General features: G+C 49.3%; 1 protein-coding gene across 3 annotated transcripts in view; it reads right to left on the bottom strand.

Moving 5' to 3' along the window:
- The window catches only part of RANBP17 (RAN binding protein 17), a 573,906-nt gene that overhangs the window by 514,642 nt on the left and 46,500 nt on the right, over positions 1 to 12,764 (bottom strand). For all 3 annotated transcript variants that reach the window (XM_060232795.1, XM_060232776.1, XM_060232786.1), the window contains exon 8: positions 6,923 to 6,996. In XM_060232795.1, coding sequence (XP_060088778.1) covers positions 6,923 to 6,996 — 74 coding nt within the window. The remainder of the gene's footprint in view (positions 1 to 6,922; positions 6,997 to 12,764) is intronic.

The raw sequence follows: 12,764 nt of genomic DNA, 5'->3' as shown, positions 1-12,764 counted from the left end.
AGGAGGGCGGTTCACATTTATGGCTCAGCAACTCGGGCCCCGAGAGGCTCCGGCACTCCCCATTCGAGGGGAGGGTTGGTGAATCTTGTGCGTGCCACTTGGACGGCTCCGGAGATCGGCGCAGTAGGCTGCAATGAAAAACAGGGTGGACTTTACCAAGAGCAGGGGGGAGGTCTAGCTCTACTGTCACCGGGTTGATTACCCGCTTGATCTTAAATGGCCCTAGGAACTTAAAAGCCAACTTCCTAGACGGTTGTGCCAGAGGCAGGTTTTTTGTTGACAGAAATACAGAATCCCCCACCTTCAAGTCCCAGACTGGCACATGGCTTTTATCGTACTGTCTTTTATATGCCTCTTTGGCCAGCTTCAGGTTTTCTTGTATGGCTGGCCAACATTGGCTGGGACCTTGCCACCATTGCTCGAAACTTGAACCCGTCAATCCTTCCCCCCCTGGCAACATGGGGATCGGCTTCCCCTCATACCCAAACACTGTTGCAAAGGGAGATGCTTTGGTGGAACTGTGAGCGCTGTTGTTGTAAGCGTATTCTGCGAAGGGGAGGAGGTCCACCCAGTCTGATTGGCGTAGGCTTACAAAGCACCGTAGGTACTGCTCTAGCACCCCGTTCACTCTCTCCGTCTGTCCGTCCGTCTGGGGGTGATAGGCAGAGCTTAGCCCCTGTTCCATCCCTAATAATTTACAAAACTCCCGCCAGAAGGTGGCAACGAACTGAGGCCCCCTGTCACTTATGACCTTGTCAGGGATGGAGTGATGTTTGGCCACGTGGTCGAAAAATAAAGCTGCTAGTTTCTTGGCTGTGGGTAAATGGCTGCAGGGGATGAAGTGGGCTTGTTTTGAAAACGTGTCCACTACCACCAGTATGACTGTTTTTCCCCGGGAGGGTGGCAGCTCGACTATGAAGTCCATGGACACTACAGCCCATGGCCGTTTCGCTGTTTCTAACGGCTGTAGGAGCCCCGGGGTTTTCCCCCCCTCTTTTTTGCCATCACACACACCGGGCAACCAGCCACAAAGTCCGACACATCCTTCTTTAGAGACGGCCACCAGAACTGCCGGTGCACTAAGTGCAAGGTTTTGACATAGCCGAAGTGCCCAGCTAGTTTGGAGCAGTGACACAGTTGGAGGATTTCTTTCCTTAATGTTTCCGGGATGTACAGTTTCTCTCCCTTGTACCAAAGACCGTCTTTTCTTTTCTGCAACCCCTCTGGCCGCCCACCTCCCTCCCGTTCGGCCTCTAGGGCGATTCGTTCTTTGCTTAGCCCACTCAATTCCTTTTTTCTCTGCGAGCGGGTAGTGACCATAGCCGCCACTTGCGTGGGGGGGATCAGGGAGTCTACCACCTCCTCCCTCTGGCTCTCATGCCGTGGGAGCCTGGACAGGGCGTCCGCTAGAAAATTGCGGGTCCCCGGGATGTGCTTCAGGGTGAAGTCGAATTTGGAGAAGAAGCCCGCCCACCTGATTTGTTTTTCACTCAATTTTCTTTTCCCTGTTAGGGCCTCTAGATTTTTGTGGTCCGTCCATATCTCAAAGGGCACCCTGGCTCCCTCCAACCAGGACCTCCAAGTTTTCAGTGCAAACATGACAGCGAACGCCTCTTTGTCCCACACCGACCAGTTCCTCTGCTCCTCCGAGAACTTTCGCGAAATGTAAGCGCAGGGTCTCAGCTTCCCCTCCTCATCCTTCTGCATGAGAATGGCTCCTACAGCGACATCGGAGGCGTCGCATTGGACCACGAACCCCTTCCGCTCATCTGGGTGGCTTAAGACCGGCTCGCTTGTGAACAGTTGTTTAAGCCGGTCGAAAGCCGCCCGACAAGTCGGTGTCCAATTCAGCCTGGCCCCTGGTCGCTTTGCCTCTTCCCCCCTCCCCTTCGTCTTCAGGAGGTCTGTTAGGGGCAGAGCGATTTGGGCGAACCCCTCAATGAATCCCCTATAGAAATTGGAGAATCCGAGGAAGCTTTGGAGCTGTCTACGTGTCCTCGGGGGGGGCCCACTCTAAAACTGCCTGAACTTTGGCTGGATCCATGGCCAGCCCGTCCCCAGACACCCGGAAGCCCAAATAGTCTAGTTCCGTGCGGTGGAACTCGCATTTGGACAACTTGGCGTAGAGCTGGTGCTTCAGCAGGGTGGCCAACACTTCCCTCACTAGTTTCACATGGGACTGTTCGTCTTGAGAATAAATAATGATGTCATCAAGGTACACCACCACCCCCTTGTACAGAAATTTCCGCAATACATCATTTATGAAATTCATGAACACCCCAGGTGCCCCTTGCAATCCAAACGGCATGACCAAGTATTCAAATTGTCCCATCGGTGTGTTGAACGCCGTCTTCCACTCATCCCCCTCTTTGATGCGCACTCGGAAGTACGCGTCCCGCAGGTCAAGCTTTGTGAAAATTCCCCCCCCCCCCGCCACCGTGCTTAGCAAGTCTTTGATGAGGGGGATGGGGTAGGCGTTTGACATGGAAATCGCGTTAATCCCACGAAAGTCAGTGCAAAGCCTAAGACTGTTGTCCTTTTTCTTTCTAAACAACACGGGGGCCGCGTGGGGGGCCGTCGCGGGTCTGATGAACCCCCTTTTCAAGTTCAAGTCTAGAAATTTACGCAACTCCTTCTTCTCAGCCCACCCCATTTGGTAGAGTTTGGCCCTGGGAAGGCTTTCCCCGGGGATCAGTTCTATCGCACAGTCTGTGCTCCTGTGGGGGGGTAGCTGGTTGGCCTCCCGCTCACTAAAAACTTCCATTAGGTCGCGGTAGGCATCCGGGACATGGTGCACCTCTTCCACCAGGACGCACGCCCTCTCCCGAGCGGCTGGCGCTCGTGGCCCCCATGCCGCTTGCCAAAGGTGCTGGCTGCAACTTGGGTCGGGAAATCTGATGGTCTGGGCTCTCCAGCGGATGAGGGGCTCGTGCTTCTCCAACCACCCCACTCCCAGGACCACGGGGTAGCCGCAGGCGGGCGCGATCACAAACGTCTCTGAGTCCCAGTGGTCCTCAATCCCCAGGGGGCACGGCTCAGTCTCTTGCGTGCAGGGTTCCCCCCCCATTACTGACTCATCCATCTGTTCAAAGTGCATGGGGTGGGGCAGTTGAAAGCGTTCCAACCCCAGAGCCTCCACCACCTTGGGGGAAATCAGCTCTCTATTACAGCCCGAGTCTATGAGGGCCCGGATCTGTAGGAACCTTTTTAGCTTTGGGTTCAACAATTTGACCACTATAAAGTACAACCTTCCCGTGGGTCTCACCGTTAGCGGTGCCTCCTCCCGGTCGACCTGCTGGTTGGCACCGCTCAAAGCAGGTCGGCGTCATTTCCCGCCGGCTCCTCTTCCCACGCCAGCTCGGCCAGCTCCTCGGACAGACGCACCTCCTCCTCTTGCAGGTCCTCTTGCACCAGGAGCGCGCTGCCCTTCGCCGCAACCTTAGGGCGGCCGGTGGTCTTCTTGGGGCCGGGGGTGCCCGGGCGGGTGGCTCCCTGCGGTGGGGCAGCCCCGGTGGCTGGTTGGGGGCAGCCGGAGGCCAGATGGTTGGGGTCCCCACACCGGAAACAACGTCGGGGCCCCCCCGGAGCAGCCGCCGCCGGCCTCTTGACTTTAGGTGGCTCAGCCTTCCCGGGGGCTGCTTTCGGCGTTCCCCTGCTGGCGGCTAGTGCTTGGCGCAGCATTGCCACTCGTTTCAGGTTGGTCTCCACCTCCCCCGCCAGCTGAATCCACCCCACCAGGGTATCAGGGCTGGCTTGCGTGAGCGCCCTATCCAGGATGCTCGGGTTCAGCCCATTGGTGAAGTGCTCGATCTTCATCACCTCGTTCCAATTCCGAGCCCGGGCGGCGTTGGCCTGGAAGTCGGCCACGTACTCTCGGATGGATCGGGCCCCTTGCTTCATGTTCCGCAGCGCCACCAGCGCTCGGGTTTCTTGCAGGGGGTCCTCGTACTGGGTCAGTAGAGCTTGCACGAAGGTGTTTACGAAGTGGAGGACCGGGCTGTTAGTTTCGCATAGGCTCACATACCACTTCTTCGCTGCGCCCCGCAGCTTCGACCCGAGGTAGTCCACGCGGTTCATCTCATCGGGGAATAGGTCCCCCCAGTAGTACATGTAGCTGTTCGCCTGGATCGCGAAGTAGTTCACTTCCTCCGGGTCTCCGTCAAACGTGGCGTCCAGCTCCCGGCCTCCCCCCAGGTCTCTTTGTTTGACCGGGGCAGGAGGGTGCACCGCTGGGGCTTGCGGGGCCGCTCCGGGTGGAGGGGCGGCAGGGCCCGGTTGAACCGGGGGTCCCCGCGGACCCGCCGGGGCTGGCTGCTGCTGGCGAGCCCCGGTCACCCCCAGCGCTCTGCCCAGCTGCGTGGTCAGGGTCTGCATCTGGTCCTTGAGGTCTCTCACCGCCCCGTCAATCTCCCTGCGGACCATCGCCCGAAACGTTTCGTAATCCTCATCGGCCTGGTCCTTGGGTCTCGCCCCTCCGTCATCCGCTCCGCACTCGGCCCCTTCGCCTCCACTCCCGGGGTCTTGAGTCCCCGCAGCTCCGGCGCCTTCGCTCGTCTCGCCCGGGTTGGCGGCGGCGGCCTCGGCCAGTTGGACCCGCTTGGTGTGGCGGGTCATGATCGCCTCCCGTTGGACCGGGGCTTGATCCATCAGCGTGGTGGAGGTCCTTGGCTGGTATTGCCGTGGGGTCACCACCAGCTGAAACTGGGGAGGGGAGGCCGCGGTCCTTCTGGCAGTATGGATGTGCCAGGGTGTCTCGGCCCCCTCCACTCTGGTTGGGAGTTCTCCGTTCTCCGGAGACTGTTCGGACATCGCCTTTTCAGTTGCCGGAAAGGTTGAACTCCAAGATAGGGCAGTCCTTCAAAATGTCAAGTCGGCTGAATTCAATAACGAGTCTCTTGGTGAAACAGAGTAACAAGTTTATTGTAAACAGAACTAGAGACCATGGCAGAGATTGAAGGACTGAAATACATAGGCACTAAACCAGCATTTAAGGTATGGATGAAAGGAATTCCTACGGTGGGGGTAATCTATGCAACACATTTTCGCACTAGGATGCTACTCCCTTTATTCCCAGGCCGAAGCCTCGACGCCCCATCCTCCCACAGAGAACAAGGCTGGGAAGGCGCCCTTATCTTATTCACATGTTAGCATTTCAAAGCAGACTACACAACAAAGGCCTCTCTAGTGAGGGGGCAGGAAAGTGAGCTAGCAGCAATCGGTGTACACTGTAAAGTACCCAGACTCCTTCACTTCAGAACCAAACTTAATACAGGTATTGAGTAATTCATAGCAGACTTGACAGCCAGAGCTTCCTTTGTCCCGTTCCCTGGATCCCATGGGAGAAATACAAAGAAAGCATCTTTAAAACCAGTGAGTGCTAGCATTTTAAGCGTGTTTTAAGTTTATATATATATGTGTGTGTGTGTGTGTTTGTCTGTGTTCTTTATAAAAATTTATAATCTTAAATAGGTAAACACATGGCCCGGCCCAGCATGGCTCGGCCCAACTCGACATGGCCCGGCCCAACAATGTCTCATTTGTCAGATCTGGCCCTCATAAAAATGAGTTCGACACCCTTGCTCTAGATTATATCTAAATATAAAGGATTAGTACACTTGGTAAATATGAACACGTAGAAAATAACTGAGTTATAATAAGTAAAGACAATACTGTTAAGAAAACCAATATAGTTCAAGATGCAAATACAGTGAGACTTGCCATTGTCAGGGACTTGAACCTGACACAAGAATAGCATGTGGAACCTTATCAAAAGCCTTACTGAAATCAAGATAAATGATGTCTACAGCATTCCCCAGCAAGGTAGTGACTTTCTCCAAAAACAAGATAAGTTTTGTCTGACATGACTTGTTCTTGAGAAACCCATGCTGGCTCTTAGTAATCACAGCCATCCTTTCTAAAGGGTCCAGGACTGACTGTTCGATGATTTATTCCAAAACTCTTCCAGGTATAGAGGTCAAGCTGACAGTTACCTGGATCATCCTTTTTTCATTTCTTGAAGATGGGGACAACATTTGCCCACCTCCAGTCTTCTGGCACCTCATCTGTTCTTCAAGAATTCTCAAAAATAATAGACAGAGTCTCAGAAATTATGTTATTTTAGAACCCCCCCGGATGCAGTTGATCTGGCCTCAAGGACTTAGTTTCATTTAAATAAACCAGGTGTTTATGTACTACAGCTATGCTGATTCTAGGCTGCAACTCCCTTCCCTCATCATATGTTCTGTTTTTGCAATGTTGAACACCATTTCCCTCACAAGAGGAAAAGTAGGAATTGAGCAGTTCTGATGTGCTGTTTTGTTTAACTTGCTGGGATTTTTCTCATGAGGAGAAGGAAGCTTTTGAAAATTAACCCTCTATGTGGAGATGAAATGATGCTGTCTACTATGATCCCTCAAAATTCTACCATCTCATCATGTTGCATGTGTTGGCCATGACTCAGGAAACTGTGCTATCAAATTTCTTATCATGGAGAAAAAAGGAATGCCTATTCTGGTACTTTCGGCATATATTTGTTAGAGGAACAGTCTGTCAGACAGGTTGCTTTGAGCAAAGGACAGTACAATCACTACAGACTGAGGAAGCAGCTGTCCCCACTGTGAAACTTATGTTTTCTGTCATATTAACGTTCTGCTGAGTCATGACTGAGCAATGCAAAGGGAACCACCCTGTCACCCCAGGACAAGGCTGCCCAGTGCTGAAGTCCCACAGATTTCAATCTGAATTAGATGGGATCAGATTTCTCCACACTGTATCAGTGAATTCATGGCCACAGGAGTGAAGTTTCAGGTTCATTAGACATTTTTTGGCATCATATGTTCAGTAAATGTGTTTCAAGAAGGACAGTAACTTTTCAGAAAGTGCTGCCTTTTTACCATTTCATGGTTATTAAAGACATACTTACTAACTGTGACAGCATTGAAGGGAGGGAATGATACAGATCAAAGAAGAGATCCAAAGTCTCTGGCTCCAGGAAGACTAGGTAGGAAAAAGTAAAAGAGGGATTTGTCTACTTCATTTCATCAAAATGTTCTAACGTTTTGAAACATAAACGTAAGTTTCACTGGCACAACCAGTCTTATTTAAAAGGCCACAGTGGGGGAAGAATTAACCATTTGGAGTTTAATGAACACAAGCAAGACCAGTCCAAAAGCTACGAATAAATCATAGACAAAACATAAATCAACTCTGATAATGAAGGATATCTAATTATGTTACAACTTTATCCTTTCTAGCTGGGGCTCAGCTCATGAATTCATACAAATTCTACTAGTGCTGCAAAAAATATTTAAGCCCCTGCACTCCATTGCTCATCTTTGCTTGATTGAACAGCAGAATAAAAAATGGGGGAAACGAAGTTGCAGATGCTGTGACATCACTTCCACGTGACTGTTCATGATGTTTCCATTATATGAAGGCTAAGGCAAAAGGCTATTTTGTGGTATTCGAGTCCAACAGCCCATAGGCTATAAAACCAAATTTAAGAATTAAAAATCGCAGTAAAACAAAAGTTTGCCACACCCACAATGCAGTTTTTGCAGAAGCTACTCAGAAGTAATCTTAATCTTGAAGTATCAGGAATGGCCAAGTACTTCAGTAGCCATTTTCTAAGAAATCTCTCTCTGTTGCATACTTTGGACAGTAGAAAAAGGTTTCGGGCAATGATTAACCCCTGCCAAAGAGGGAAGGGACCTGAACACCAGAATTGGTTCAAATTATAACCAACTAAAAAAAAAAAGGTAAATGTAGTCCCCTGTGCAAGCATGAGTCATTTCCAACTCTGGGGTGACGTCGCATCACAACATTTTCATGGCAGACTTTTTAACGGGGTGGTTTGCCATTGCCTTCCCCAGTCATGTACACTTTCCCCCCAGAAGGATGGAAGGCTGAGTCAATCTCGAACCAGCTACCTGAACCCAGTTTCTACCGGGATCAAACTCAGGTCATGAGCAGAGAGCTCGGACTGCAGTACGGCAGCTTTATCACTTTGCACCACGGGGCTGCTTATAACAAACTACTCTTCTCCAAACTCTGGAAAGGCAATTATTCTATCACAAAACCATAGAAGGAACATACCACTCCACGGACAAGGGCATTAATAGATCAGAGGTTAAAATGATTTATATGGTTTCCAAATTGTCTCTTGCAATTATTACTGGAAATAACATTGTGGACGCTTCTGGAGATTGTATGTTCATCTCCCCACAAGGAGCAAATGTAATTAATTATATGTTCATGGGAGATTCCTGCCTCTCTAAAGTATCAGAGTTTAAAGTAGCTGACTATGGAATAAGTAACCATCTCCATCAAAATATCAATTGAGACTATACCATAGAATCATAAAGTTGAATCATAGAATCATAAAGTTGAAGGGACCTCAAAGGTCATCTAGTCCAACCCCCTATACAATGCAGGAAACTCACAAACACCTCCCCCTAAATTCACAGGATCTTCATCGCTGTCAGATGGCCATCTAGCCTCTATTTCAAAACCTCCAAGGAAGGAGAGCCCACCACCACCCGAGGAAGCCTGTTCCACTGAGGAAGCACTTTAACTGTCAGGAAGTTCTTCCTAATGTTGAGCCGGAAACTGTTTTGATTCAATTTCAACCCACTGGTTCTGGTCCTACCTTCTGGGGCCACAGGAAACAATTCCACACCATCCTCTATATGACAGCCCTTCAAGTACTTGAAGATGGTGAACATATCACCTCGCCTCCTCTCTAGGCTAAACATACCCAACTCCTTCAACCTTTCCTCATAGGACTTGGTCTCCAGACCCCTCACCATCTTCATCGCCCTCCTCTGGACCCATTCCAGCTTGTCTATATCGCCCTCCTTGGAGTATTGTGCCCAAAACTGAACACAATACTCCAAGTAAGGTCTTACCAGAGCAGAGTAAAGCGATACCATCACATCACGTGATCTGGACACTATATTTTATAAGGTTTTAACTGTTTTAAATGTTTAATTGCCTATATATTTATATTGTTTAATTGTATGTTTGATTAATTTCTGGAAGCTGCCCTGAGCCACTTGTGGGAAGGGCGGGATACAAATCAATAAATAAATAAATATATTTCTGTTGATACAGGCCAAAATGGCATTTGCCTTTTTAGCCACCGCATCACACTGTTGACTCATGTTCAGCGTATGATCCACTAAGACCTCGAGATCCTTTCCGCACATACTACCGCACATACTACTGCTAGTCTCTCCCATCCTATAACTATGCATGGGATTTCTCCTACCACAATGCGGAACTTTACATTTATCCCTGTTAAAATTCATTATATTGGTTTTAGCCCAGTTTTTCAGCCTGTCAAGCTCTTCCTGTATCCTGTTTCTGTCTTCTACTGTTTTTGCAACAGTTAACAAGGATAGTATGTGGAACTTTATCAAAAGTCTTACTGAAATCAAGACAAACTATGTCTACAGCATTCTCTTGATCCAGCAAGGTAGTCACTTTCTCAAAAAAAGATCAGGTTAGTTTGACATGACTTGTTCTTGAGAAACCCATGCTGACTCTTAGTAATCACATCCATTCTTTCTAAATGTTCCAGGACTGACTGTTTGATGATTTGTTCTAATACTTTTCCAGGTACAGACGTCAAGCTGACGGGTCAGTAGTTACCCGGATCCTCTTTTTTCCCTTCTTGAAGATGGGGATAACATTCGCCTGCCTCCAATCTTCTGGCACCACTCCTGTTCTCCAAGAATTCTCAAAAATAATAGCCAGAGGCTCAGAAATCACATCCTCAAGCTCTTTTAGAACACTTGGATGCAGTTCATCTGGCCCTGAGGACTTAGTTTATTTAAAAAAAACCCAGGTTTCTTACCTGTAACTGATGATCTTCAAGTGGTCATCTGTGCAGTCACACACATGGGTTATCCGCCTGGATCGAACCCGACCTCAGAGAATTCAAAGCAATCTTATGCGTTAATTTTGGCACGTACTCCCTCTCGGTTTGGGGAGGAGGCATCCACTGAGCATGCCTAGAACAAGAGGAGGGCGCTCCACCCACCCAGTTTCTTCTAGCCGCTGTATAGAGAAAATTTACAAGTAAAGCGAGCAACAAAACCAGCAGCGGGGAAGGCTGGGCGGGCGTGTGTGACTGCACAGATGAGCACTCGAAGATCATCAGTTACAGGTAAGAAACCTGTTTATCTTCATCGTGGTCTCTGTGCAGTCCCACACATGGGTGAATGGCAAGCTAATCTTCCCGGATGTGGGTGCTGGATCTGTAATAAAAGTCAGAAATTAATCATGCATATAAGATATAAAATAATGTACTCACAGAATAGAAGACTGGGGATGTCAGTCAAAAAATGGAATGTAGTACAGCCTGTCCGAAGGATGCATCACGCAGAGCACGAACGTCTAATGCGTAGTGCGTGGCAAATGTAGATGGAGAAGACCAGACCGCAGTGGCACAGATGTCTTTCATCGGGACGCAGAAGGCTGATAATGCAGAAACGGCTCGAGTGGAATGAGCTTGTAATTGTACGGGTACAGGCTGCTTAGCCTGTCGGTAGCATAAGGTAATGGCAGCCACAATCCATTTTGAAAATCTCTGAGTTGAGATTTTATGACCTTGGTTGTGGGCTCCGTACGCTACAAAAAGTCTATTGTCATTGTGGAAGGAATGTGTCCGTTCAAAGTAAAAAGCAAGGGCCCTGCGTACGTCAAGATTGTGTAGGGTCCATTGGCCGGCGTCAGCAGGACTTTGAAAAAAGGAGGGTAACGTGGACAGTTTTCCTAAGTGAAACGGTGAGACGACTTTTGGTAGAAAAGAAGGGTCAGGGCATAATACTACTCTATCATGGTGGAAGATAGTATATGGAAGATCTGCCCTGAAAGCACAAATGTCGCTGACTCTTCTGCCAGATGTAAGTGCCACCAACAGTACCATCTTCCAAGACAAAAGGTGCAAAGGGAGGATGCCATGGGCTCAAAGAGCGGTTTCATAAGTTGGCTCAGCACAAGAGATCAGCTCCAAGTGGGATGTAACTGACGGATTGGAGGCTGAATATGCAGGATCCCTTTTAGGAAGGCCTTAGTCGCAGAGTGGGAGAATCCATTTTGAAAAGTGGGCTCCCCATCCCTACTTCGAGGCATCGGTTGTAACAATCGCAAATGGGGGTGACTGTATGAACGGCATTCCTATCAAAAGATGGCGTCCCAACGTCCACTATTCCAAGGATGGGACGGTGTACCCCTCAATGTGTGGATGGAAGGCTGAGATGGCCGCCAAATGCACTTTCAAAGAAGAATAGGATAGCCCTGAGTTAGAGAGAGACAATGTGTAAGTCAAAATCTGGGCTATAGAAGAGAGTTCAGGTTGAAAGTTATGTAGGGCAGCATATGCCAAGAAACGTTTCCATTTCAGGGAGTAGGCTTTTCTGGTGGAAGGTTTCCTGGCATTGAGCATGACATGGCAAACGTCCGAGGGGAAATTCAAAAACTGATTTTCCAGGCAGTCAATCTTAGAAGTCCTGGATTGTAGTGCAGAACTTTGCCTCCCTGTTGGGAGATTAAATCCTGGACCTGGGGAAAACGGAAGAATATGCTGTTCGAAAGGAGGAGGAGAGTGGTGAACCAAGGTTGACGGGGCCACCACGGGGTGATTAGGATGCAGTTGGTCCAATCTAACTTGATTTTTTGCAATGTTCTCGTGATGAGAGGAATCGGTGGAAATAGGTAATACAGTGGTCCCGACCACAGATGGAGGAAGGCATCTCCCGCAGATTGCGGGGATGGAGGACCCCGAGTGTAGAAACGCGGGCACTGGGCATTGTGTGGAGAGACAAAGACGTCTATTTCCAGAACCCCGAATATTTCAAAGACATTCTGAAGGTAACAACAGTTGAGGGCCCAATCATGGTCGTTGACGAGGTGGCGACTTAGTGTGTCCGCTTGAACATTCTGGATTCCCAGCAGTTGCACAGCTGTCAGAATTATGTTGTGAGCGATGCTCCAATGCAATAGGGATAGAGGTCATCTGCACAGGCGGACAGAAGCAATGCCTCCCTGACGATTGATATAGAAGACAATGGCCACATTGTCCGAAGTGACCTGAATGTGTTGGCAGTGAAGAGATGGTAGAAAGGACCTTAGAGCTCTGTGGACTGCCAAGAGTCCCAGGCAATTTATATGGAGGGATTTCTCGTAGTCTGCCCACTGTCCCTGAACTGTAAGTGAACCGAAGTGGGCTCCCCATCCCCACTTCGAGGCATCAGTTGTAACAATCGCAGATGGGGGTGACCGTATGAATGGCATTCCTATCAGAAGATGGCGTCCCAACATCCACTATTCCAAGGATGGGATAATGTGGGCTGGAACAGTAAGTAGGATCATTTGGTGTTGCCGATGTAGGCGGAATGTGCAGACGAACCACACTTGAAGAGGGCGCAAGTGGAGTCTCACAAAGCAGAGGATGGAAGTCATGGCCGCCATGAGACCCAGCATTCGTTGGAAAATGAATGCTGTTTGGGTACTGTGCATGATGATAGTATTGGCCAGGGACTGGATGTGGTATACTCTGTCCATCAGGAGGTAGGCCTTGTCGGATAGTGTTGACAGACGTGCCCCTATAAACTGAATGTCTTGCGTCGGGATTAGGTTGGATTTCGCTAGGTTGACCTGCAGACCTAGCGAAGACAGGAGAGACAGAATGGTAGAGATGTCCTTTTAGAGTTGCTCTTTGGTCTGAGCTACAACCAGCAAATCGTCTATGTAGAGGAAGA

This window comes from Heteronotia binoei, chromosome 1 (genome assembly GCF_032191835.1).
Source record: "Heteronotia binoei isolate CCM8104 ecotype False Entrance Well chromosome 1, APGP_CSIRO_Hbin_v1, whole genome shotgun sequence".
Classification (NCBI taxonomy): domain Eukaryota; kingdom Metazoa; phylum Chordata; class Lepidosauria; order Squamata; family Gekkonidae; genus Heteronotia; species Heteronotia binoei.
Note: the sequence above shows the minus strand (reverse complement) of the source record. Positions and strands in the feature narration are given on the sequence as shown.